The 26,634-nt window shown below is 34.6% G+C and overlaps 1 protein-coding gene across 2 annotated transcripts in view; it reads right to left on the reverse strand.

Moving 5' to 3' along the window:
- DYNC2H1 (dynein cytoplasmic 2 heavy chain 1) overlaps positions 1–26,634 on the reverse strand; it is a 187,464-nt gene that overhangs the window by 115,318 nt on the left and 45,512 nt on the right. For both annotated transcript variants that reach the window (XM_074860186.1, XM_074860188.1), the window contains exons 45-64: positions 26,453–26,597; positions 25,084–25,186; positions 23,422–23,589; positions 23,161–23,285; positions 21,792–22,040; positions 20,878–20,986; positions 19,610–19,723; positions 18,643–18,785; positions 16,713–16,794; positions 15,257–15,411; positions 14,121–14,258; positions 11,610–11,723; positions 10,205–10,365; positions 9,917–10,040; positions 9,054–9,175; positions 8,273–8,359; positions 6,842–6,968; positions 4,979–5,120; positions 4,345–4,454; positions 715–813 (exon numbers count right to left, since the gene is read on the reverse strand). In XM_074860186.1, the coding sequence (XP_074716287.1) occupies positions 715–813; positions 4,345–4,454; positions 4,979–5,120; positions 6,842–6,968; positions 8,273–8,359; positions 9,054–9,175; positions 9,917–10,040; positions 10,205–10,365; positions 11,610–11,723; positions 14,121–14,258; positions 15,257–15,411; positions 16,713–16,794; positions 18,643–18,785; positions 19,610–19,723; positions 20,878–20,986; positions 21,792–22,040; positions 23,161–23,285; positions 23,422–23,589; positions 25,084–25,186; positions 26,453–26,597 (2,617 nt within the window). The remainder of the gene's footprint in view (positions 1–714; positions 814–4,344; positions 4,455–4,978; positions 5,121–6,841; positions 6,969–8,272; positions 8,360–9,053; positions 9,176–9,916; positions 10,041–10,204; positions 10,366–11,609; positions 11,724–14,120; positions 14,259–15,256; positions 15,412–16,712; positions 16,795–18,642; positions 18,786–19,609; positions 19,724–20,877; positions 20,987–21,791; positions 22,041–23,160; positions 23,286–23,421; positions 23,590–25,083; positions 25,187–26,452; positions 26,598–26,634) is intronic.

Raw genomic sequence — 26,634 nt, forward strand, 5'->3', positions numbered from 1 at the left:
CAAGGTAATCAAGAAAATCAACTAGCAGGGGATGCATTCCATTACCCAAAGATATGTATCTAGTACCATCAGAGAGTATCTAAAATGCCTGCACAGAGCTGTCAGGGATCTGTGGAAGACCTACATTCTGTTGAAACAGTATCTTGAGGCTAGGTGGGGTTCAATAAGGGACTTACAAATGGCACTAGGTGCCTGCCTATGTGTGTGCAACTGAGACAAGCCTTGCCACCCACGTAAACAGTGACACGTAGACAATTAATCTTAGGTACCTTAATCTCAAACTGAAATCCAAACTACTATTTCCAATGTAGATAACACAACACAAAAATCATAGGGAAGGAGTGTATACATACTCCTGAAATCCAGTGAACTTCAACCAAGAATACAAAAGACCTCCTGTTTACAAATCTTTTACTATTTCCCTCTCAGCATGAAATACTGATATTCTTGGAGAGGGCAGCACAAAGAGGCAAACTTATATAAGTAATACCAGATGTTGACTCTCCAATTTTAAATACACCGATCTCCTCCCTGAGTAAACAATTTTTCAGTGCCACGTAAAGAATCATTGTAACCTAGAACTCTGTGAGAAATTATATGCATCATGGAATATAAGCTCACTTCTGCTGCTGTCCTTTAAGAACTCCTCTCTAAAGTCTGGAATAGATGAGATCAAGCAGAACAACATTGTAAGACCAGGAGTAAATACTGTACCTGTTGGTTAATAACTTCCAAACGTGATTCCTTCAAATGTGTCTTCAACCATTCAGTAGCCCGGAAAGAAGGGTCTATCAAAAATGGGCAAACCTTACTCTAGGGGGGAAAAAAAATATATATATAATATATATATATACTTACTGAAATATATTTTGTTTAAGAATAAAATTGAATGGAGTCCCTTTTTATTTCCCCAAACTAATGGTATAGTCATTTCAAAATATTTTTCATTAACAAAGTGTTTAAAGAAACAATAACAGCCTAACAACAAAATGACAACAGTAGAAGGAATTTTATGTCTTTTATTTTATTTCTTATAATCACAAACAAATCCAGATCTCAGACTTACAAACACTACAATGTAGAATGTTTTGGTGATACTGCCTAGTAACATGTATACTGACAAGACAGCAGGTTTTCATTTTAATGAAACCTTAATTAATGTGTGCTTCCCTGTGCAAAGCTTTAGTATTTTACTATATTATATAAAGATATGTTGTGCTATACACATTGCTTTCTAGATGTTGAGACTTTAGCCACTGATATACTAATTATGAAAGTGCTTAGAACTTAAAGAATGGTCACAACACAGAGTGACCACAGAGATGACAGTAAGTGGGGCAAGTGAAGAGAGACCTATTCACAGTTGATATGTGTATTTAAGATTTCACAGAATCACAGAATGGTTGAGATTGGAAGGGACCTCTGGTCGTCCTGTCCAAACCCCTGCTTGAGCAGGGCCACTTATAGCTGATGGCCCAGGACCCAGGCTTTTGAGTATCTCCAAGGATGGAGACTCCGCCACCTCCCTGGGCAATCTGTGCCAGTGCTTGGTCATCCTCACAGCAAAAAAGTGTTTCCTGATGTTTAGACAGAGCCTCCTGTGTTTCAGTTTGTGCCCATTGCCTCTGGTCCAGTCACTGAGCACCACTGAGAAGAGCCTGGCTCCATCCTCTTTACATCCTCCCTTCAGGTATTTATAGACATTGATAAGATCCCCCCTGAGCCTTCTCTTCTCCAGGCTGAACAGTCCCAGCTCTCTCAGCCTCTCCTCATAGGAGAGATGTCCCAGACCCTTCACCATCTTTGTGGCTTTTCACTGGACTCTCTGCAGTACATCCATGTCTCTCTTGTACTGAGGAGCCCAGAACTGGCCATAGCACTCCAGGTGTGGCCTCACCAGTGCTGAGCAGAGCAGAAGGATCACCTCCCTTGACCTGCTGCCAATACCTTAACTAAAGGAGCCCAGGATGTCATTAGTCTTCTTTTCAGCAAGGGCCCATGTACAACCTGGTGTCCACCAGGACTCCCAGGTCGTTTTCTGCAAAGCTGCTTTGCAGCCGGGTGGCTTCTAGCACATGTTGGTACATGAGGTTGTTCTTTCCCAGGGGCAGGGCTTTGCAATTCCCCTTGATGAACTTCATGAGGTTCCTGTCAGCTCATTTCTCCAGCCTGTCAAGGACCCTCTGGGCAGTAGCTTGACGCTCTCGTGTATCAGCCACTCCTCCCAGTTTTGTGTCATCGGCAAACTTGCTGAGGGTTTAAACATCTATTTTCAGCAATTCTCTAGTTCAGTCTCCTAGAAGAATATTTTCAGGGTTTGGGGTTTTTTTTACATTCTGAGTCCTACTATTCCAAACTGATTAACTACACAGATCTCAAACTGAAAGACAGGGAAACACGGACAATATCCAAGCATCAAAAGATGATGAGCAGAAAAGCTGTACTGTAGATGACATTGGTAAAATACCATGTCTGATTCCAGTTTTAAAAGGTTGCTGAAAAAACTGTACACAAAAGAAAATTATTTGAGCTGAGGGAGGGCTTGAAAAAGCTCTTCATGCAGTGAGATTTTTAAGAGCTCAATCTATTCAACTAAGCAAAAAGATGAAAATAAGATTTGATTATAGCATATAAGTAGCTTTAATGGTACAAAATGGCATTTATTGAGGAGCTTTTTAATCAAACTGAGAAAGGAATAACTAGATCTAATATCAAGATGACAAAGCAAGATAAATTTAAATTCAAGAAAAGGCTGTAACTGATTTGAGAGAATCGTCAATCATCCTAGCAAACTATCTGTGGCAAATGCAGATTCTCCTCATGGCATTAAATCTTTACTTTGTAGCAGATCTAATAAATGACTACATTCTAACTACAATATTATGTATGGAATTGTGCAATTCCATATGTATGTTTATTATATATTATATATCTATATGTAACTGTATGATAAACCTGAATCATTATAAGCATAGTATTATCATTCTTTTCTCAAGTAGTATTAGCTACTAGCCTTAATTGTACCCTGATTTGCAGAGCTAATCTGATGAAATCTGAGGGTTTAAAATCTAGATGTTTTGAAAAGTACCTGCATATAGCCTTTTCCTTTTTCTGAGAAAAAAAGTATTAGAAATGCTATGTCAAAGTGAACATATATGGGACATAATCTTCCACTGATTGTATTGGTGTTAATGATTATTCACACTTCAAATCTGAATAGACTGATAACAGGTTTTGTCTGTTCGACATCTGTGATGGTGCAGTTCCTCCCCCCCTCCTCTTCTTGCTGGACTGATCTGTGGTGGGTGTGATTCCAACCCCCCTCCTGGGTCATTATTCGAGCTGGGCCCGAGTGGAAAGTACTAGACAAAAGACAATTGAGAACAATTAACAGAATTGCACATCCATCACGTTCTTGTGCAACTGGTGGAAGACACCAGAATACTTCATTGTTCGACCTGGGCTGGAGTGAAAAGTAACTGACAAAAGTAAATTATCTTGGACCCTGTAAACAGCAACTCCATGAGACCCTTTGAGCTCTCCTGGACTGCAGTGGGCTGTGACCAGCATCTCCCCTGAGCTGGGATGCCTCTCAGGTACCAAAACCCTTAAGATACCATCCACCGTTAGAGCCGATGGGAGGCCAGGGCAAAGTCAACCCGCTCGAGTCTCAATTATCACCTGTTGAGGAATGCCAGTGCATTGTGAGTATTTATTCTAAACTTGAGAGGAGGGAAATTTTAACTTCGAGCTAGCTTCTCTTTCACCCACTGTCTCTCTGCTTACCGATGTGCTTGGGCATACAGTTATTTTCATGAGTGTGGGTACATACTTATTCCACTGGATGCAAATACTTTTGTCTGTGTGTTTGTACATCTTGCATTTGTGAATACACATATATAGATGTATTGATTTAAGGTATGTATAGTAAGTTGGTGTGAATCTTGTTATCTTCGAATCTGTAGTTAAGTTGCTATTTTAATTATAACATATTTTACTGATTTATTTTGTAAATCTTCAAACTGGTTAATGATTAAGTGCTGCTAGTCATTAATAAATCTTGATTTGCTGCTAAATCATTACCGTGTTAATATTTTCATCCGCAACAACATCTTGAAGAAAATTGTAAAACAAAACAACCCCAAACATGTATTTTCTTTAACTGGTTTTTTCCTTTCTTGCTACAGAATACCCAGTGTTACATAAGTATTTGTTTCTCTGTGTGCTCTGTGGTGCTAATAAAATAACACAAATTAAATAGTTCAAAATTCCAGAAAGATGACATGTTACTGACATTTGTAGAAATTTAAATACTTCCAAGACAAGACAAAAAAACAAATTTACCTGCAAGATGACAAGAGCATTTTCTATGGAAAGGTCATCTGAAGGTAAACCTTCACTTTTCCAAACTAACTCCTCACTTTCTGTACACAGGAATCGCCGTAAATTGAACTCTGATAAATGAAAGAGCACAAATTTGTGCTAGTACTTATAGTCTGCATAATTTTTAAGCATTTACCACTCTATATATATCGGAGCCTGTCTAACACAGTGCATGTCTGTAGATTTCCCTTAAATTTCTTATTTTATTGCTTGAATTTATTCTTATTAACTAGCTGATGTTATAAAAATATTTAATGATGTTATTAACACACATAGATAAAAATGATTACTGAAAAAGCAGAAGCATTTGGAATGCATTGGCAAATTTACAACAGTTAATGTGATTACATTCATTCATGTAAACTTTTTAAGCAAGGACTATGGAGCTAAATCTTAAGAATTTATAAATATTTATAATCTTAATAATTAATAGAATAATCCTAAGAAATAGTCTGTCTGTATATACAAGTATTTATTGTGTAAGAAAATGTTGTCGCTTTTCATTTTCGAACACCAAGACAATTGAGACTTTTCATTAGAACTAGCATTTCTCACTTCCTCAATCAAGCTTAATTACTTACTCACACACACTTACTTTCAAGGCCTGCTGATTTGGTCCATTCATGCAAGCTGGCCTTCCTCTGATCCTCAGGAGCAGCAGAAAGATAGGTAATAAAAGCAGCTGCTAACTGAGCTCTTTTAGGCAATGTTGCCAGTTCATCTGTTATCTCTGACACCTTAAAAAAAAAGTACAGAATGTATAGGTGTATTGCAAACAAAAACCATGTTAATATTTCTCACCAGTAACTAAAATATTGGAACTACATTTGCCTGCCATTGAGAATACAGTTGAGACAGTCTCTCTCCTTGCATTTCAGGTATCTATACTGAGCTAACCCACAGCAACATACACATGAAAGTATGGGAAAAGCTCTGGGCTAGAGTGTGAACAGATGTTTCTGAGAATTTAGCTACTAACAGGCTATGAATACGATAAACAGTTCACCTTGTCACCTGTAAGCAACTGGGTAAATAGTATTATAGTAAGAAAAATAAGAAATATGTGATCCTAGTCACAGTTAGCTAGTAACTACCACTTAAAATATGTATACAGATACTAAATACTATATGTATCTATTACATTCTAAAATGTGATTCACTGCAGACTTACATGATAAAATACATTTATCTTCAATTAATTTGTCTGCACTACACCTCTGCTTTGAAATGTTCCAGTATTTTGGAGAAAAATACAGTGTATCAAAATAAAATAAGACTGCCATAATTGGTTTGAAAGTACTTTCACTTTTTTACTTTAATCAAACCGACATTAAAAAAAAAGCTGATACAGAAACAAAAAAAGCAACTTTTTATTACTTTCTCCTGACTTTAAAGGAAGATGAATACTGCTTTTTCACCATCCTCAATACTGGATGAGTTCCTGACTAATATATCTGCCAGTTTGGTCTACAGCATGCCATTAATAGATAGGTTGATCTTTCTAAAAGCAGAGGTAATGCAGTAGAGTGGAAAACTGTGAGGGATCACTTTCAGAAGTGTTTAAACTCTGGGATTCAAATATGCCAAATCTTACGATAGCAGATGGAATAGCTGTAAAGCTAGTTTCAGAGGAAAATCTTCCATTATGCTGGTCAACCTACAAGAAGGATTCATCTAACCCTAACTTTGGTTCTTCAAAATGCAGGCATTTAGTCTAATTGTTTAGACTTTTTCCAGTGTCAATGGAGAGACAGGACCATGTCTCTCAGCAAGGAGATTTTTTCCATGTTAAGATACCCAAGAAAGTTTGGTATTGCTTTCTGGAGGTGACAGCTATTTTCAGCTTGTATACATTTTGAAATTTTTCTTTCTGTTTCAGACTGAAGAAGCGCCTGTGTGTCCAAAGGTTTGCCAATTTGTCCCAAATATATCATTTCAGCAAATAAGATATGCTCATTTTCCCACCTTTAGAAGCAGGAAAGATTCAAACACTTAAGTGAAGACTTCAAGAGCAACCCAACATTTTGGGTAGGTCTACATTTGTATTTTCAACATCGATGCCATAAAGGAGATATGTTTTAAGACTGTAATTGTTCAATGCTTTCCCAAAATCTTTCCCTTTTGATTGCATCTCAACTTGGAGGGTCCAACCGCTGACCTGTTCAGCCATCATAACAATTACATTATTATTGTGATTGAAAAACATCAAAGCACATTGTATGTTTTATATTAAATACCAAGGGCTTTTTCATATATTCTGTAGCTATGTGATATAGGTAAGGTAACTTGCACAGTGAAGTAAAAGGAAGTTTCAGAAGGAAGAAAAGCTTTTATTTCTCATGAGAAAACAAATAAATGAGACATGCAGATTGGCAATAACTCACATTCTCCAAACAGTGCAAAAACTGTATTTTCAAATTATCAGCTCTAAAATGTATTTATGAAAATTTTCACAAACCTGGGTGCTCCATCTTTTGTGTTCCCTATCGAGTTGATTTATCAGTACCTCTGCAGCTTTCAATGTTTTCTGAGCTTTACTTAGTTCTGCTTCAAGTTTTGCTGCTTCTGTTGTTCTACTCTGGAACCTGTAAAACAACTACTGTTTGTAATTGCTATCATGAACTACTAAATTAACGGACAGTTATTTTCAAGGCAGTTTAACTGACTGAATTTGTAATTAATTCCTCCCTTATTATTCATGAAGAACACAACTACATATCTTTTGCTTCTAACTGGCATATGAGCTTGTTAGACTTTTAACCAACAAAATTTAAATAGATGCAGAGGTGAGATTTAAAAATACACTTGCAGTATAGACTACAATGTCTGAAAATCATTCCTTCTTCTACTTAAACAGCCTGACTTGATTTTAGTGATTGTGTTAAGTTCTGTTCTGCACCTAGTAAGGACAAGAGCAGGCTCAATGCCATACTATACATTTGTAACTTTTTGGTAAATTTAATCTATAACCTCTACAGGTTTCATTGCTACTTCACACAGATGACCCCAGTTCAATGCACAGTACTCTATTTTGTAAATTACTATGAAGTAAGAACATACTCCAAATAACAGGAAAGGTCTAGGTATTATTTTGTAATGTTTAATATCTAATTAGCTTAATTAATATTTAATCACTTAACGCATTTAATAATCCACCTTTTTCAAGTAAAATATTTAATTATAACATAGAGTATATAGTATCTAGTTAATCTAAGACATCACTATATAGCTGAATGTCAAGAAGAATTCTCCAATCTTTTTTTTTTTTTTCAGACCACAAAACATGACTTTTAGTAATATGCACGTATGTCAGGTTGTAAAGTACCTCCTATATTAACTGCATAATAGAAACATTGATCTAAAAGACTTGGAATAAACTGAATTTACAGAAAGTATAAAGGTTCACCACAGCAATTTTTATGACACTGTGAGTCATGGACGTGATGAGATGCTAAGAAAAAAGGAGATAGCTAACTAGCTAACTGTCAGAAAAGTAGGCCATCCTCTATTCAAACTGTGATCAGTAGAAGTCTTGTATAGGAATGTTTCCAAAGTCCCAAGGAGACATTAAAGTCTTCTTAGATTTAAAAGGTGAGAGACATACAGATTATCTTTGACATCTACAATGTCTATACACTGAAGGCTTCCAACACAGCAGCATGAATCAGGTACTTTTAATGAGCATTTCATCTGATTAGTGAGATGAACTGTATATTCTAATAGTATTTATTTATCTCCACTGAGTATATAGGTAGCCTAATTATCGCTACTTCTGATGTAAATATCTTGCAGAGCAGGGAGTTACATTTGGCTAGATAAATTTAATTATTCATACCATAAAATCATCAATGTTTTCATTTACATCTTGAAATAAACAAACCCAACTTACTTATCTTTCAGTTCTGATACTTTTTGACCAACAGAGTTCAGAAGATCTTCTAACTTCTGTTTTCTGTCTTCAGTTTTCTTGAGATTACTACAAAAATGTAACATTTATTTTAAGACTATGGATCCAAAGGGAAAAAAAGAGTAAATGTAACAGGAAAGTAATTTACATAGGAATAGGTCAGAGACAGTTCTTTCTTGTGATTTATATTAATAAAAATCTGTTTTCACATATAAAAGTTTTGACTACTTCTCATCACATAGCTTTAAAAATGGCAACTAAACAACATTCAAACGTATTCTTAAAGATCGGAACAAATTCTTCCAATACACAATTTTAAGACCTGCCAAAACAATCAGTACAGATTCCTCAGGTTATGGATGGTAATAAGACTATGTCATAGTATCTTTTTGATCCTGAGAAACTGGTTATGCTTGGTACATGACTGAAAAAAGAGGAACTACACATCTCATAAAACAGCACGGGTTTCACTGACAGAATACATTTTAAGTATATCTGTGATGTTCATTTCTCCCTGACACATTTCGGCTGAGACAGGTAATTTATGATTGGCAAAAATTTCCAGGGTATAGCTTCCAGAAAAAACAAAATACCGCATACTTACTTTTTCTGCCTCGGCATGAACATTTTATTACTTATGGGTGAGGTATGTTTTCTTATATCTTTTGGTTTTGGTAAAATGTCAATTCCTCCTTGGCAGCTTTAGTTTTATCCACCACCATTGGAATTAAGAACATTTATTTTGCAACAGTGTCTAACTTACGCTTCCAAGCCAGCCTTTTCTTTTTCCAAAGGCTGAATTCGTTCTAGAACATGGGAATACTGGACATTGGCATTCACCCAAGCTGCTAATGGAGCAGCTGCAGCACTGGCTCGTTTAGCATTCTGAAAAAATCAGTTACAAGAAAGTCCTTGAAGTATAATGGAGGTGAGATAAATACAGGACAAATAACTGCAACAGATTTATGAGTTATCAACTTAAATATGCCAATTAGCCAACTCCTCTACTGAACTAATCTTTTAAATTGTTACTAACAGATTATATCGTAGGCGATCAACCTGTGTAAAAAAAAAAATGGGTATCTTTAAACTATGAAGCTTCACTGAAGTTAACAAGCTTTAAATTAATGCATAATTTATCAGTGTGTTCCTTCTCAGGGAACTACAACTTTCCTTTTAAAAATAAGGAACTAGTATTTTAGAATTCCTTTTTATAGCTACTGCCAAATCAATTCTCAAAGATTACACATACATTTAATCATCATTAGTCCCCCTTTTTTAATTAAGTGTACAGTTAAGACACTTACTGTTACAAAGAGGCCAGGAATTAGATCCAATTCCTTCATCTGAGTTCTAATTTATACCAGTGACAAAAACCTCTGAGGACCTGATTTCATAATGACCTCATCCCACCACTCCTCAGTCACCAACAAAATTCTCTGTTAGAGGCAGCAAGCAACAGAGTAATCTCTGCTACACTTTTATCTCTTTATACGGACAAATTCTGTAAGCAGAATTACTTTTTCTCTAAGTTCATTCTAAAAATTATGTTGGCAAATCAGACAATAATGTCTTTTTTTTTTCTTTTTGTCTTTTTTTCATTTTATGTAACATAATCAGAATTACCTTTGGATCAAAAGATGTTCTGTTTTTAGAAAGAAGTTCTTCAACACTCTCCCGTATTTCTTTTGGAATATTACGGGCATCAAAGGTTGCTATGTCCTCCCTCACACCTCTTTTGGCCAAGAAACTGTAAAAAGAATTAAATAACTAAGTAAAGAAGAAACAAATGTTAAAGAGGTTATTTCCGTATGAAACCAAAGAATTCTGCACACACATTATTCCTGAATATAATAAAAAGTATTTCATATTGTATATTACTGTTTAAGTTTAAAGCTTAAATAAAATCCTCACCTCTTCATGCTCACCCATGATGTATCAAAAATCCCCATCAGTCGTAAAACTCCTTCTAGTATGTCTCTGATTATGTCAGGGGGCATCCGTAGTGACCGGATTTCTGATAAAGACTCTGGCTTTATATTTCCCACTGCTAATTTAGCTTCATTAACCAGTGGCTTAAAACATAAAAACACATTAAAAAAGAGATGAGAATACAAGAAACTGAACATTTGCTATTTCAGTTTTCATACGATTTCTTGCTCTTTTCACATATTTTATTACCTAACCAACTGCCATTGATGCATATTCATGTGCACAAGTTATTAAAAAATTACCATGTTTTTATTAATAAATATATTTCCATGTAAAACAGCATATTATAATCCTGAATTTCCCTAACTTTTCATTCAGCACTGTACTTCATAAACATTATATAAATATTACTATCATTCATGTTTGTTTGCCCTTTCATTGTTTAAAAGTTCATTGTGATACAGGTATGTTTTAATAATGATGCTAATTAATATTTATAGGCTTGCCTGAGGTTATCTTTGTAAATATACATAGTACAGGTCACAAAAGCTTTCTATTTTCAGTAGTTAGAACCAGACAGCCTTTGCCCTTATCAACAAAGCACAGAGTGATAAGAAGACCAGAAAGTTAAAGATTATCATTAAAGACTGTGCACACCCTGCACATCCTTCATATTTATCAAAGACCACAGAAAGGGATTTACCCTAATCCTGTCATTTTATGTCACTTTCAACACAAGGATATAATTCCTTGGCATCTATGATATTAAAAGAAAAAAATTAAGTTGCTGTACTTTTCCCTTATTTTTTAGTAATTCTAAAATGAATGGGATGAAAAATAGAGACTAAAAGCAATGCCTGGACACACATACCTCCCAAAAAAACCTGATGCTTAACATCTGTAAGGTCTCTTGAACAAGCAGTTTGTTATAGCGCCATTAGGATATATAATTTTCAGAATTTAGTAATAACTGGAAATTATCTTCCATCCAGCTGATAGTACCAAGCCCTATGATATTACCAGCCTTGCCAAGGCAAAGTAATGTAGTTTGTCTATATGAGATATTAGTAATTGAAAAACACTCCATAAAATCTCTAGAACTCAGCTGTAGACCACGGCAGCATAGAATAGCAACTGGAGGTAAGATTGGGCCTGAAAATTCTTTCTGAAATTAAGATCTAATAGAACACATATGCCAAAATGACAGTCTAAATCTGGCAAAGAGAATACTGTTTTCTAATGCATAGAAGTTTTAATATCAATATAATTTAGAGCAAAATTTAAGAAATGCAGGGTTAAATTTTGCAGAACCAGTCTGCATGGCAGGACTTGAGTAAGTCAAATAAAATCAGGCTGCAAAATATTACTTTTCCTTATCGACTCTTACCTGAACTTCTTTTAGTTCATCTTCAATTTTTCTTTTTCTTTCTTCTATTTCTGCAGCCTCTTCTGCTATCCGTTGTTTTATTTTTTCCATTTCTGTTTTTTGCTCACTAGCACTCTGTAAAAAAAAAAGAATACCTTTATTTTTCAGATTTATACAATTTTATTCCTTTAGGTCTCTTATTTCTTCTAGTCTTGATTATAATGTAATTTGCACAATACCAATTACAATAAAGTATCTGAGACTGTTTCATACTAGACAAGTTGACTAGGGAAATAAATTATATGGAATAAGCATCTTTTGCTTTTACTGTGTCTCCCTTTCTTTACCACAGACAAGACCTGTACTTCCATTTTTGAGGCTCATTATGATCTTTTTTCTCCTTGCCTTTGATTTTCCATTCCTTATCAAGATATCAGTCCCCCTCTGAAAGGATAAGAGTGACAGTCTCTGTAACGTTCTTACTAAATTTGAAAGTAGTATCCTTCTGCCATTGTCTTTGTAGCTGCTCACATTTCTATTTCTTTCACGACACATTAAAACTCTCCTTTTCTACAATGTTCATAAAAGCAGCAGTTGTGTTCGAACTACAGCCTATTAGCCTAAAAATACTAATATACTATTTACTTGTAAATTTCCACCCATCTGTCTGTAAGGATATCTATCTTATGTCCTATACATATATTGTAAACTGTTTGGGTTTGTATCTCTTTTTTTCCTGAATCTGTACTGTGCCCACCATACAGCAGGCAGTAGCTATCAGCCATCTCCAAGTCTCCTAAGCACTTCAGTACAACAATAAATACCTAGTGTATAAAACTACACTAAAAGGACCTTACATATCCTGAAGTTAACAAAAAAACCCCCAAACATCAGGCTCTACCAATACCAGTTACAAAACAAATTATGGAGGATAAATGTATAAAATGCATAAAACAAAAGACTAATATTCTAGGCTCAGTTCACCTAAAAGATAGAAGACAACAAAGTCCAGAGTTTATGTTTTTCCAGTATATAACACATTATTATAGCCAACCATTGGCAAGTTGAGCTGAACTTGTAGCAAAAGGTAACAGACATATATAAGCAGAGAAAACCTTGAGATTAATAATAATCTTTCTGAGCACTTCACCCAAGCTATAGACCAGCACGTCATTGCAGATTATATTCAAATCCATAAAACATTAGCTACATAAAACTAGATTAGACATTTCATGCAAATGTACATGCACTGAATACTAGCTGTGAATAAGAAAATCTTAAAATTCAGTTGTAGGTCAAAAGCCTTGTGCTGAAAGAAGATTAAAAGAGTCTGTATGTATTAAAGCCCTGTCTCTTACATAAACTAGAATATTTGAAGTGACATTAAAATGTTAGAGGGCACCTATACTTTATGCTAATCTAAATAATCAGAATTCTACCGTAATTCTTCTGATGTCAGTGTGCCCATCATGTTTCACTGCTTTTGGCCTATTCTTTGATTTTGTCCTACAATCTAATATGCACTACTCACACAACCTGTAACTCTACTGGACAACAGCAGACACAGATTTAAAATAGAAATCAGGGAAAACGGTGTCATAAATTCTTTGAGGCCAGTATTGAACACACCAAGACAATCATTATTATTCAAATTCATGTACAGAAGGCAGAGTCTGAAAGTATTAAAAATTGCCAACAGAAGTAGACTTATGAAAATATGAAGTAATGCACCATTAAAGCACTGTGAACCAAATTGTTTGAAAGAGCAGGCGTCTACTTTACTGCATACAGAGAATGTTTTTGTCATTGAGCTTCTTTATTTAAGTTTGTTTCAAACCAATCAGACTAAACCAGTGACAAAACAATCAGTGCTGTGACAGCAGATTCATTATGGCTTATCCTACATTTATGATTCCTGGAAGCATGAATGTAGAGATCTATTTTCTGCACAGTTATTTTACTTAACTGAGAAAACACTACTAAAGAAAATTACCTCCTCAAAGAACACAAGTTCCACCTCTGAGCTGAAGAATACAAATTCAAGGAGTGATGAACACAGAGTTATTATTTAATCTTCTTTGAAGTTAACTTCAGAGGACCAGACCTCATGAAATACATACTTTCTAATAGTTCACAAATTTAATTCCTGGTATTTGTTACCTAAAATAGTGCTACTCGTCAGTATTTTGTTTAAAGTTCCTATCTGTAATAAACATTATAAAATGGATCAGTCTGGATTTATGAAGTTCTAGGAAAAATTTCAGACTAAACTACAGCAGGGAACACTAGTCAGGTGGAAAACTTGCACTGACCTCTTCCTACTCTATCAGTTCAAACATGATTTAAATTATATAATACTCTGTCCTGTTGCAAGTTTATTCAAGCCTCAGGGCTCATGCATTCCCTTAGGCAAATTCTTGTAAAAGCATCAGGTTTTGTAACCCTTGAAAAGAATACAAAGCACAGGCAGTTATAGAGACCAAAAATAGAAAAGCATCTCTTTTTTTTTTCACTTTTGATGTGATACAACACCTGCATAGATACTGTAATTTCTTGAAGGGCAGCATCAGCCTCATCTTGCTTTGTCTTGAGTAAAATGCTTTGTTCTCCAGCTTTTCTGTTCAGTTCATCTACCAGGGCTTTAGCTTCATTCAGCTTTGAAACACCTGCCTATAAAAGTTTATAAGAAGCAGTTATTTAGCAGTGAATTTTAAATGGATTTAAATGAAGGTTGGTTACAAATAGTATGCACAAACTGAGAGTGATATAGAGTAATATTCTTAATTTTTTAATCTATGTTCCACATTTTTTCAATGTTATTTACATTTTCTTAGTATTATTTAACCCCAAAATGAGATTTGACTCTTCTAGATGTGTTGCTGTAAGATCTATTACTACCTCAAAAAGCTGAAAACATAATTCTCAAAATAACAAACGTTTAATGGAACAGCAACTAGTACATAATCTTCTTCTCATTAATTCAATAGCATTTCAGTTAACTGATGTTAACTCCATATAATTATATCTCCTCTAAAAGCAAATCTATAAAACTTAAATTGAAACAAATTAGATTATCCTACTTCTGCTTATTTGTACATTCTCTAAAGAATGTAGATGTACATAAAACAAAGCCTCAACTATACTTAACTATTTTCTTTATTCACACTTTCTGAATTATTTACTCTACGATAATCAGATAATAGGTTAAAGATAACAGTTTGTTGAATCAGAAGGACACAAGAATCACACAAAGCAGGAAGTTGCTGCAGAGATATAAAGAAAAGGATGGAATATGGAGGTACACGGGGAAAAATTTATACAAGCAGAGGCAGGACTTAAATTGATGGAAAGATGATGGGTTGTTTGCAACACAATTTCAGTACATATGGGTGAAAAAATTTAAAGTGCTTTCAAGTACTTTTTACTCTTCCAAGAAAACATATCCTGTCTGACATATTCTTGAGAAAAAATATTAACGAAAAGAAGAAACCACTCTTCACTCTTTGAGGCATTTGAACAGAGATGTGCATTAAGATTCATACTATTCCTCTCCTGAAACTACAGCAGGAGCATATGCCAACAGAGAACACCTCACACAACCATATTAGCAGCTACAGCCCATCAATACATAAGGCATTTCCAAATGTGAAAATGTTTTAAATACATACCTGCAAGTGGTTCTGCCTTTTTATTAGCTCTCTTCTTTTACTGTTATTGATGGTACTGTATACATGAAGGAATGTCATATACCTACTAGGTGTTGCTCCATATATTTTACATGATTCATGGATTGCCAGAAATGACTTCAGAAAATCAGAATCACCTGTATAACATAATTTGTTACACAGATAATAATATACTCATTCTTATCTCACTATAAAATAACTAAGGAAGAGCAACAGAATACATTTTTTGAGATATGAATTAAGGACTTTCAAAATATCACAAAGAATACATTTTTTTCAAAGTATTCTCAGAGAAACAACATGTAAGTACCTTTAAAATACATATTCCTCAAAAAGAAACACATTGAAATTGTTTCAAAACTGCAAAATAATTCATTGATGCTGGAAAAGAGGCAAAATTAATTGCAGATTACTGACGGCTAATCATAAAAGAAATTTTATTTCCACAGAAATTGAATTTGAAAATACTTTGACAGTTTTAGAAAGGAAGCCCACACGTTTTTGTCTTCTCCCTTGTCTCTGATGACAGGTAGACTAAAAGATTTTTCTGAACACTACAGATACTTCAGTTTGTTGAACAGTTTCTCAAAAGAAGCCCAAAGATACTGTAAAATAAATAGTATTACCCTACAAAAGAAAAAATTGCTAAAACATATCTATATATAAATGAACGCCTTTAATAAGTACTGAAGCATAGATTAAGTACCATGATTAAGACAAAGATGGATGGTAGCATGAACACTAAATCCTAAGTTTGGCCATTATTCTGATGGGCTGGAATGCCTATTAAAAAGCAATAGAAAACCCCAAGTGAACCACTTATCATTTTATACTCTGTTGTCTCCATGACTTCCAAGAGCTACTTAGACTAATGCTTTATAAAAAGTGGCTAAAAATAGTATTATGCAAATGAGTGCTGGCACTGGTCTCCTAGATTATGTTTGACACCCTATTTTTAAAATGGTTAAATTTGAAGTTTTAGTATAAAAACAAATTATTTTGAAAAGGGGGCATTACAAGAAATTAGTTATTGCAGATAAAGAATTATTAAAGTAAAATGAGCAGGTCTAGGACAAGAATAATGAAAATATATAGACTGAAAAACTCAAAGTATCAAACTTTGAGGTTGTGAAATAACATCCACCTAGAAGGAAGACACAGAAGAAAACAAAACAAGATGGAGCTTAATCAGGTTATAAAATTCAACATATGCAGTGTTTGCTTGTGACAGAAGAGACTGGGTTTGATCAGCCAGGATGTATGTTCCAGACTCATGTTCCCTTGCACAAAATGCCTGCCATGTGAACAATACTGAAGTGTATGAATGTGCTGGCAAAAACATACTCAAAGTATCTATGCTATTATCTATGTCCAACGCAGAACTGAATAAGTGTTTAATAATAAGTAATAATAACTATTGGGTCCTCCTAAATATTACCTGAATGTTTTTTCTTAAGTTCCTTATGTGCTTTTCCAGTCTTTTCTTGTTCATCTGAATCACACAGAAGCATTTCAGGTATCTAAAAAATGAACATGATTTTTTGTATGAAAATTACGAACAATGAAAATTTGAGTTAAAATTTTAAAAAAACCCAAACCTTTGATCTAGTTTCTCATTTGAAAAGACTGAATATGATAGCTTTATTCAGAATAAGATATTTACAGAATATCTATAGCATTAAAGAGATCAATTCTGCCTTTCCCTGTTACTGATAACTTCCTGTTCTCTCAAGCAGAGGAGTTTTTGCTGGCTCTAAGAAAGAACAACTAATTCTCAGAGGACTCTTATAATAACACAAATGTCAAAGATGTAAAAAGATATACAACTCAACAGGAAATCAGACAGTCTTAAATACAGCTGTTGCGTATACAACACCAGAATTAAGCAATGCATAAGTCTAAGTCTTTGACGTCTTTTTCAAGGTCTAAGAGTGGGCTTACCTCCATGTTATCAAGTATACAATGCACAATGGTAAAAATAAACAAAGTATATTCAAAGGTTCTGGCATACAACTAAATGATAATACTCCACTTTAAAAAAAAAAAAAATCCCTACTGAAGTACTGAAGTGAAAGCAAAAATACTCTGAAAAACATATTTTAGCTGTGGACAGAGCTGATCCAAACATATTTGCCAAAATGAACTTGCAGTAAAACCCACCATTGAAACTGAGGCACAATGGCAGGTGGAGGAGCCCTGGGAACCCAGGCAGAAATGGACACTCTGTGCCATCTGCTCCCATGGCTCTCCCAGGAGAGCGACCAACCCCATGGTCCCGGTGTGAAATCCATCATGATGAGCCAATGGGAGAGGCCAGATCACCTTACAGACTAGACTGAGGGAGTTACAGCATAGGAGTCTTGGGACACATTATGGGATGCAGTGGAAGAGCATTTCAGATTCCACAAGACTTACTGTGGGTTGATGAGGCACCCACAGGGGTTGGCTGCCAGAGGGACTAGAAGGTCCAGGCCAACTGTCTGAGAGACTGTGGAGGCTGGGAGTCAAATGAGACCTGGCTGCATGTGTCTGTGTGTGTGCACATGTACATGTATGTGCCTGCGGAAACCAGCGGATCCAGAGGCAATTACTGGAGGGTCTGTGTGTCTGTGCCCAGCTAGTAGGGGGATCCACATTCTGCACATGTACATATTTCCCACTAACGGACCTTTGTTGTGATCACTCAGAGAGGGAAACAGGATGATGCCAACAGTGCTGTGCCTACTGGGAATACATGCCCAGCTTCACCACTGGTTCAAGTTGGGGCCATGGAGCTGTGGTAGCCTTGCCCCTATCAGGGTACTGAATTTGCCGATCTCTTAACATATAGAAGTAACATATATATATCTTTCTCAAACTTACACTGTGAACAGCCTGAAATAAGCAGATTTTGATCCTAAAAAGAACACACTGACTCTGTTCCATCAAGCAAAACACTTAAAGATCCAAGAATAACATCTTTACAGTGCAGTCGTAGATCTATATACACATAATAAATGTATTTTTAAAGCAGTTATCTGCTGTTACTAGTATGCTTGACATCATCAGCATAGTTGGCTTTAACATTTTGCTTGCAGTCTATTTGTATTTTGTTCTTAAATGCTGTGTTTGATCAGAGCCATAGTAGTCAACATTTTGTTCATCAGTCCACAGAGAGAACAAAACATAATGTTACTGGTAAAATAACAATGTTGATATTACTTAACTGTTCTGCAGAATTTTCTGTCTTTGTAGGACTGCACAACTGGATTAAATAAGCACAGTGACAACTATTCCTTCACAACTTTAAATATCTTATTCACCAAAGCTCAGTTGTTTTTGGAGACACCAATTTAAACAAGTGACAGTTTTTAATTAATGCAATTTACCTTTTTCATACTATTTTCTGACCAGGTTTCCATCCACAAAACCTGACATTTCTTGTAGAGTGCTGGATTACTTTCACAGTTTATTGTGAAATTTAAATTGGTAGAATCCATGATCAAGACAACATGTAGATTTTGTTGGATCCCTAAGAAAATGCAACATATTAAATATGTAGTAGATAACAATCTGACTACATGATGGTAAATTTATTGCAAATACAACATAATTTACTGTCCTTCAAAATCTTATACAAGGTAATTTCTGCAAAAAAGATACTATTACATCACATCACACTAGGGCAGGAATGTTTATAAACAGAACTTAATTTAGTATCACAGATTCTCATTATGTATATTACAGTGTACTTTTTTAATTTAGAAGAGCTGACAGTATTTAGATAGATACCACTAGTTCTCATTCCAATCAATATAGACCAACAGAACCAATTAGAAGTAGTTCCAGAGCCCTTGAGTATGACTGCCAATATCCATATTCTTTCAGTCACATTCCTCTATTTATTTGTAAACTGTTTAATCTTCTTGTTGGTCCATGGAAGAAACAAATAATTAAGAAATGTCTCAGTAAACTTGCTTATGATTACTCAGAATCCAAAGTGATTTGTAGGTATAATTGACAAATAGAAGAAAACTGTGTTACTAGATATGTAAGCTAAACAAACCAGAAAACAATGGGGACAAAAGCTTTCTTCCTTCTAATTACTTTCAACAGCAGATTTCATAACAGCTTTGTAGAACATTCATGGATACAGAATTTCAGATAGAAGAATGATATTTAAGCTAAGCATTCTGTGCCCTCAAATATCACACTGTAATCATTATTGTTGCCTGGTTTTTAATAACTAACTGAAAGTTAAAAATGCAGACAAAACAAGTACCATGTTAGAAATTATGTATCCAGTATTATACCACTTTTGTAACTTTGTAATAAATTATAATTCTGTTCACATACGGTATGTGAAATAGTTGAAAATTGGTCCTGTAAATCCATCTTGTGAAGCTTGATCTTTCAGAGGAGATAGTAGTGGTTCTAATTCTTCTATTTTATATAGCCCAGGAACTTCTCCTATTTCAAGAATGAATTTAAAATGTCAGATCAAATATAAGTCTTCAAATTACAGAATCACAGAATCACAGAATCATTTAGGTTGGAAAAGACCCTAAAGATAATCTAGTCCAACCATTAACCTAACACTGACCGTTCTCAACTACACCATATCCCTAAGTGCTATGTCAACTCAAGATTAATTAAATTCCTTTGAAGGATTCTCTTTAATCCTCTGTATAGAGAATTTGAATATGGCGGTATTCACCTCCATACTTTCATGAGTATCATCTCACATACCTCATCATTCTTTTCCTGATCATTAAAACAACAAACCAAACTATAGTGATTCCATTTAAACAGCCTACTTTGTTTATATTACTGAAATATACTTCAAAAAACTCATTCAAATCTACCCAAAGATAGTGATCCAATATTGCATACAAAACAAATCAAACCAGACTTCATCATACACCAGAAAACAGAAACATGAAAGACAGTAGTTATCTAGGTCCTCAGATATAGAGGTTTAACACTGGATGATGAGAATCCGATACTGGAAGGAGTCTTGGATTGGCACCTGGGAGACAGCAAAATCTGGTGCTCTTATCAATCAGTTCTACTACTGTACTACTGAACTACCACTACAGTAGTTCCAAAAAACATTTAGTTAAGTTAGACTCAGTTCTTCAATGATCTCTCTGATTGAGGAACAAAGCTACATAACAATTATCACTTTTGTTATTTGTTATTATTATTTATCAACTCATTACTTCCAGAAAAGTGGGCTTTGCTGGTGTTCATTTAAGCAAAGGACTCAGTCTATACAGTCTAGTAAAACATTGGAACACCCCTCAGTTTGGAATTTTATTAGAAAAGGAAACCTGTAGAGTAGAATACATTATCATTTTGTTGTTACACTATTATAAAGAACTCCTTTGAAATAAGTTACTTAACTTGCCACTTTGAGGAATTGAAAGCACCTGTACTGTAGGGTAGGTTAAAGGATAGATAAGTGAACTTCAGGTCAATTTCTCATGTACAAGCACAGTGTAGAAAAGCTAACTAACACTTCTGGTATGGACATAAAATTAGAAAACATCATCCAATTCTGCCTCACTGAGCTAACTTTGTGTGGTAAAAGTAGCATCATAATCATTTTGGACTTATCTCACCTGAAGACAGTAAACTGTTGATCATCTCAAGGAATGTGGAATGAACAAACTGATAGTCTTCGAGCAGCAATACCACCTGCTGTGCTTCAATGCCCGCAAGCTCCATTACCTAGAAGCAGGGAAGACATTTAAATCTCAGTATATGGAATATATGTATTGTTCATAAGAGAATGATCACATTTCTTTGATTATATATTACATACATATTTTCTCCATAGCTTCTACACTATTATACATTTACAAAAGATTACTAGGTGATTCAGTTATATGAGATATCAAATATAAAGAACATTCTACCTAGATGTACAGTTTGATAATGAAAAAATTAAAACAGGCTCTTTCATAGACTATATTTATGTTCCAGATATGACTCAGTTATAGAGGTTTTTTGTGTGGGTTTAGCTCTAGAATTTTCTTTAGCATTACTGAAGGTCCTGGGAAACTCCTGATTGAAGGTTTGCATTTGTTTTTAAATAATATGTAAACTTTCATCTGTCACTAAAATTTTACTTGGTTCAGCTACTATCCTATTAACTGGCAGACCATAGTAGAGACAGAAAATAAAAAGATATACAAACGTGAAAATATATACATGAAAAAAACCTTTCCAATATTCACATAAACTTAGAATTTATGAAGTCCATAACACTCAAAAAAAAGCTCTGGTATTCAAAAAAGTAGAGTTTCAGGTGATTACTATAAAGAACAGTATACACATCTAGACATTGAGAACTTCTAAAAATCTACTTCTTTCCAAAAAAAAATCTACTTATCAACTTGACTGTTGACATTTTGTTTTTCTTAAAATAACTCTTCACACAACACTTTTGTGACCTTCCAAATTCCTATATTCTTTTTTTCTTTTTTAATACACACCTACAACACTACAAAATGGAAGACACTGAGTGACTTACATATTTAAGATCATTTTGGAACTGCTTCAACTCATAGCCTCTGGAAATTTTGGGAGTAATCAGAACAGCTCCGTGCATATGACTAACTAAAGAGGTAACTGTTCGACGACCTACACCACTCCGTCCTGCCAAAAGAAGTGATCCTCCAGGAAAACTTAGCACTCTGTCCACTTTAGACATATAACTGAGGACTTCTTGGAACAGTAAAACCTCTATCTCTTTTTTGTCTCGCCCATAATGAATAATACCCTATTAAAAAAAGAAAAAAAAAAGAAATGTGTTCACTAACAATAAACAAAAGCACTAAGATATGAAAGCATCCAACATTTAAAAGTTTAGAAAAGAAGGGCTTGAAAGCTTAAGAGACCACGCTGGTATTCATTACAAATGAATTATATCCTTTACCAGTAATGAGCAGATCACATTGCCCCCAGCACCAGGATACCCTAGAAGTCTTTGATATTTTGAAATAGAAATCTACCACTGAAGTAATTAAAACTAAATAATGGACCAGAACAAAGTCTGAGCTGTGTCTCTGAGAACAGATTAATTAATACATAACTTAGAAGAGTGTTTTAGGCAGCTAGTTGCTGCATAATTGCAGATTATGGAATTTCTTAGTGAAATACACATAACAACAGATCCTAAGATTAAATTCTGTCCTTGTTGTACTTAATAAAACCTCATCTTTGAAGCCCAATGTAATTGTGTAGTCAGAAAAAAAAAAACAAACTCTCTGATTACTAAGACTATTGAACTTCATCGTTTCCCATATAGTCTATTGGTCACAAGTTGGCAATTAAGGAGAGGGAGTAGTTTCCCATCTACAAGAGCAGTGCATCAAACACTACTAATGGGAGACAATCTCAAAGCTCTCATCCTGAAAATCAGTCAGCCTAGCAGAATTAACATGTTTGCATTTCCTCACCAAGCTCATTTTTTGTACTTTACTGTTTAAAAGTATGCCAAATCTCCAAACAATTCATTTGTATTTCTTCAAATAAAAATTACATTAGGAAATTACAAATTCAGAAAGTAAACATTTAACAAAATATTGTGACACTCAAACAATACACAAACATATATCCACATCAGCGTTTCTCAAAATGTTGTTTATCAAGCTGTTGTAAATCACCAGCAAATGTGACTGATGTCCTTTTATTAAAATAACCTTGCTACACGATACTTCCTACTGTCTGCTACATAGCATCACAAACTTTCCCTCACTTGACCAAATACAAAAGATGATTCTTTGAACAAGCAGCAGACCCCACCCCTAAACCTGGTGCTCACATGTTACTTCCCACAAAAAAAGTCTACAATAATTGCTGTGAATCCTTGCTGTGTAGATCCTTTAATTTTGTCTCACTTTTTGAATAATATCTTTCAGGTCTGTTGAGTTTAGTCTGCCAAGTGGCCTCCCATGTGGTGGTAGTGCCTGTCCTGGTGTGACGAATGCCTCTTGACAAGCTCCCCAAGTAACATAGAAGATATCTGTGGAAAAAAAAAAGGAATCATTTGAAAGTTTAGGTGCTCAGCTCATATGCTATCTTACTTGATCAGATTGATTTGATTAAGCAGTTTCTAAATAAATATTTCAAGTTTATGTAGTATGCATCAAATGGTTTACCTGCCATATTGTCCAGAACATCTGAGCCCCAATCACCCTGAAACACTTTTATCAAAACATTATCAAACACATGAAGTTCTTTCACTCCAACGATTTTGTCACGGAACAAACGACATGCTTCATAAGCCACAATTTCCAATACATAGTCTGCAGTTTGTATTGATGATCCTACAAAATTTAAGGAGAGACTTAACTTTAGAATAAATTTTATGTTTTCCATTTCAAAATATGAGATTGAAAATGAGTAAGTGAAATTACATACCAGCAGAAGAGCATCAGTAAGGAAGAAATAAGAGAAAAAGTAAACATTATGAAGTGTTTTTAATAATACCTTTATGGAACATTACAAGATAAAATGAAACATATTCTACTAAAACAAGTTCCCCAGTTTAGTACTAGCATTCTAATGAAAATGAACCAGGTGTTGCACACAAAGTAAAAATTAAAAGACAAATATCCAGACGATGAAAACAAGAATATCCAGGACTGTTTTAAAGGGGAAGAGAAAGACTGACAACAAATACTAAAATAACAATAAATATCCAAAACAGTCTCTATTATAAAATGCCAATAAAGAATACAAAGCTTCAATACTCTTGCCAAAAGAGGGTGAGATGAGTAAATGACATGCCATATTGTTCACCACTGAAAAAGCATATGCATATGTCACCTTCAGAGACAACAATAGAGGCCTTAAATGGGCTGAGATTACCCATTCATTGATTGTCAGTGTAGCTTTTCTGACCTTGCCATCAGTTATGCCAACTGATGATGCCAGAAAATTAATGGGAAGCGAGCACAACATTCTTACCATTTTTATACTTTTTAAGCAGCCCTCTATGTAAACCTTTAATGAACGTAAGAGCTAAAACACAATAAGGAGTAATTGCTCATGATCTAGTAATAATAGCAATTTCTAGTAATAATAGCAATTTCAGAGACTTCAGAAAGAAGCCTATGTTGTCTATTTGGAAAAGCACACAAAATTGAATACCTTTACAGATCTCACCATTTCCAAAGTTAAGGAAAGAAGAACTTCCAGACTAGAATGTAATTATCAAGCATTGCCAAATTATGAGAAAATTTAGGCTCTTATATAGATATTTTTAAATTTTTACATGGATGAAATATTTTTCTAGATGTTTTCTGTATCTTTAAAGTGGTTATATTCTTCTTTTGTTAAGTAGGTCATAGATGACGTGTATTAGTTGTAGTTCCAGTCATCCCACCAGGTTTATATAACCAGGTATAAAAAGACAAGCACGAGAGGCATGTCTCTGGGAATACAGAAGACAAGACATACGCTCAAAAAAATCTCAACCCAAACCCCCCCAAAAAAGCAGAAAAAATTGTTGGGAGTAGGGGGTACGCTTCAAGTTCTCGTAGAGAACTCAGTCCCAACCTACTAACTTCCCTTAATCTATACATAGCTCCCACACATATTTCAAAACATCACTGGAGTTTTTAAAACTTGTTTACCATATGTTATGGAATTAACTGTTAGGCTTTTTTTCCCTCTACTGAGTTACAGACAGTTCACAGTTTAGAAAGAGTACCATAAGTGAACAAGCTGCATGTGGAGTCAACAGTAAGACTGACATCAACAACAATTTAGGCCATTTTAGAACTACTTTATCAATGAAAACCAAATAAGTGACTTACCACCTGCTAAATCATATCTGAATAAACCAAGAACCCACTGCGTAAGAATACATGGTGTAAAAAGGTAATGACTGTGATCATCAACCGTGAATTTCGCTCGTACCTAAAAATGGAAGTTAATGGGGGGAAAAAAGTGATGTTTTAAAAAGTAAAGCACTTGGAAATGTAGCTTTAAATTCTTCTAAAATACCAGATAAATTAGTTTTCTATTTAATCTATATATTTAGATATTTTATTAATGCTCTCCTTAGTTTTTTTGAAAAGTGCATAGATGAGTTCTTTAAATCTTGTTGTCTGACCACAAAAGATTTTCTCATCATTAGAACATTTCTTCTGTACCATTTTTGATGCAAACAACTGCACGTTACCCAGGACTGTTAGTGCAGTATTATTAGACAAAACACATAATTTTTCTAAAGCAATACCAAATATAAAATGCAAAGGAAATATAAGTGTAATAAAAAACTACCTAAATCAGTAACACTTAGTCACTATTAAAGAGTTTTTATAGAAATAATAACTCTTCCCCCAGAGAGGGTATTTGAATTTACAACCATATCTTTAATTCAGAGAATAACTGCCTTCAGTTATTTGGTCCTAGTGTGATGAGAGTTAAACTTAGATTTCTTAGAATACATTGATAATATCATGTGAAACCCCTGCTAACTGGTGCATGCTAGCCTATGACTATACCCACATTCCAGTCAAAGATCAGTTTTATATCATGGTCCTGTCTAGATGGGACATGCATACATTCTTGGAACATGCAGTAAGCACTTACATCCCCACAGAACCTACCCCAGTAAGGCTATGTACACAATTAGGAAAAGCAAGTACCTAAGTGTTTTGCTAGATAGAAGTCTGCAAAATTTTATTGTGGCATGGTAAAATGAACTTGTGTGTCTAAACACCTATTTTTAATAGTATAAAATTTTAATAGGAGGTCCTTGATGTGTGTAAAGGACTCCACCCTCATATCTCTCTTCTCTATTCATAACAGCATCCATAACATCTGAGGACTTAACAATCTTTGAAGTACACTGTCTCCTCATCCATTAAGTAGGAAAACACTACTATCCACATTTTATAAACCAGGAATGGAAAGCATAGGTGGGTTAAGATGCTTGCCAAAATCATACAATAAATCTGTGGGAAAGCACGAGCACTTACCACTTACTCAGTTTGCCTCTAATACCTAGGATTCTCTGCAAATAAGTAGCTCTAAAATTGATATTAACATTATGTAAAAAATATAAACTTGGATTTTAATACTGATAAACTTTTTTATTCTCTTGTTAATATCAAAAGCTAATTATTTTAAAAAAAAGATTGGAATTCTCCATGATCTTGAAAAAATAAATTTCCATACCTGTTCATATACTTGAACCATAGATCCTGCTAGCTGATGTATTTTTGGTAAAGAACCCCAAACAGGGTGATTTTTTAGGTTTTTCTGTAGTACAGGTTCCAAGTAGGCACTATAAATAGTTTGCAGTTGGTCTCTTTCTGGATAGCTACAAAGGAAAAAAATAAATCATTATGGACTACCAT

The sequence above is a fragment of the Strix uralensis genome, chromosome 2 (assembly GCF_047716275.1).
Source record: "Strix uralensis isolate ZFMK-TIS-50842 chromosome 2, bStrUra1, whole genome shotgun sequence".
Lineage (NCBI taxonomy): Eukaryota > Metazoa > Chordata > Aves > Strigiformes > Strigidae > Strix > Strix uralensis.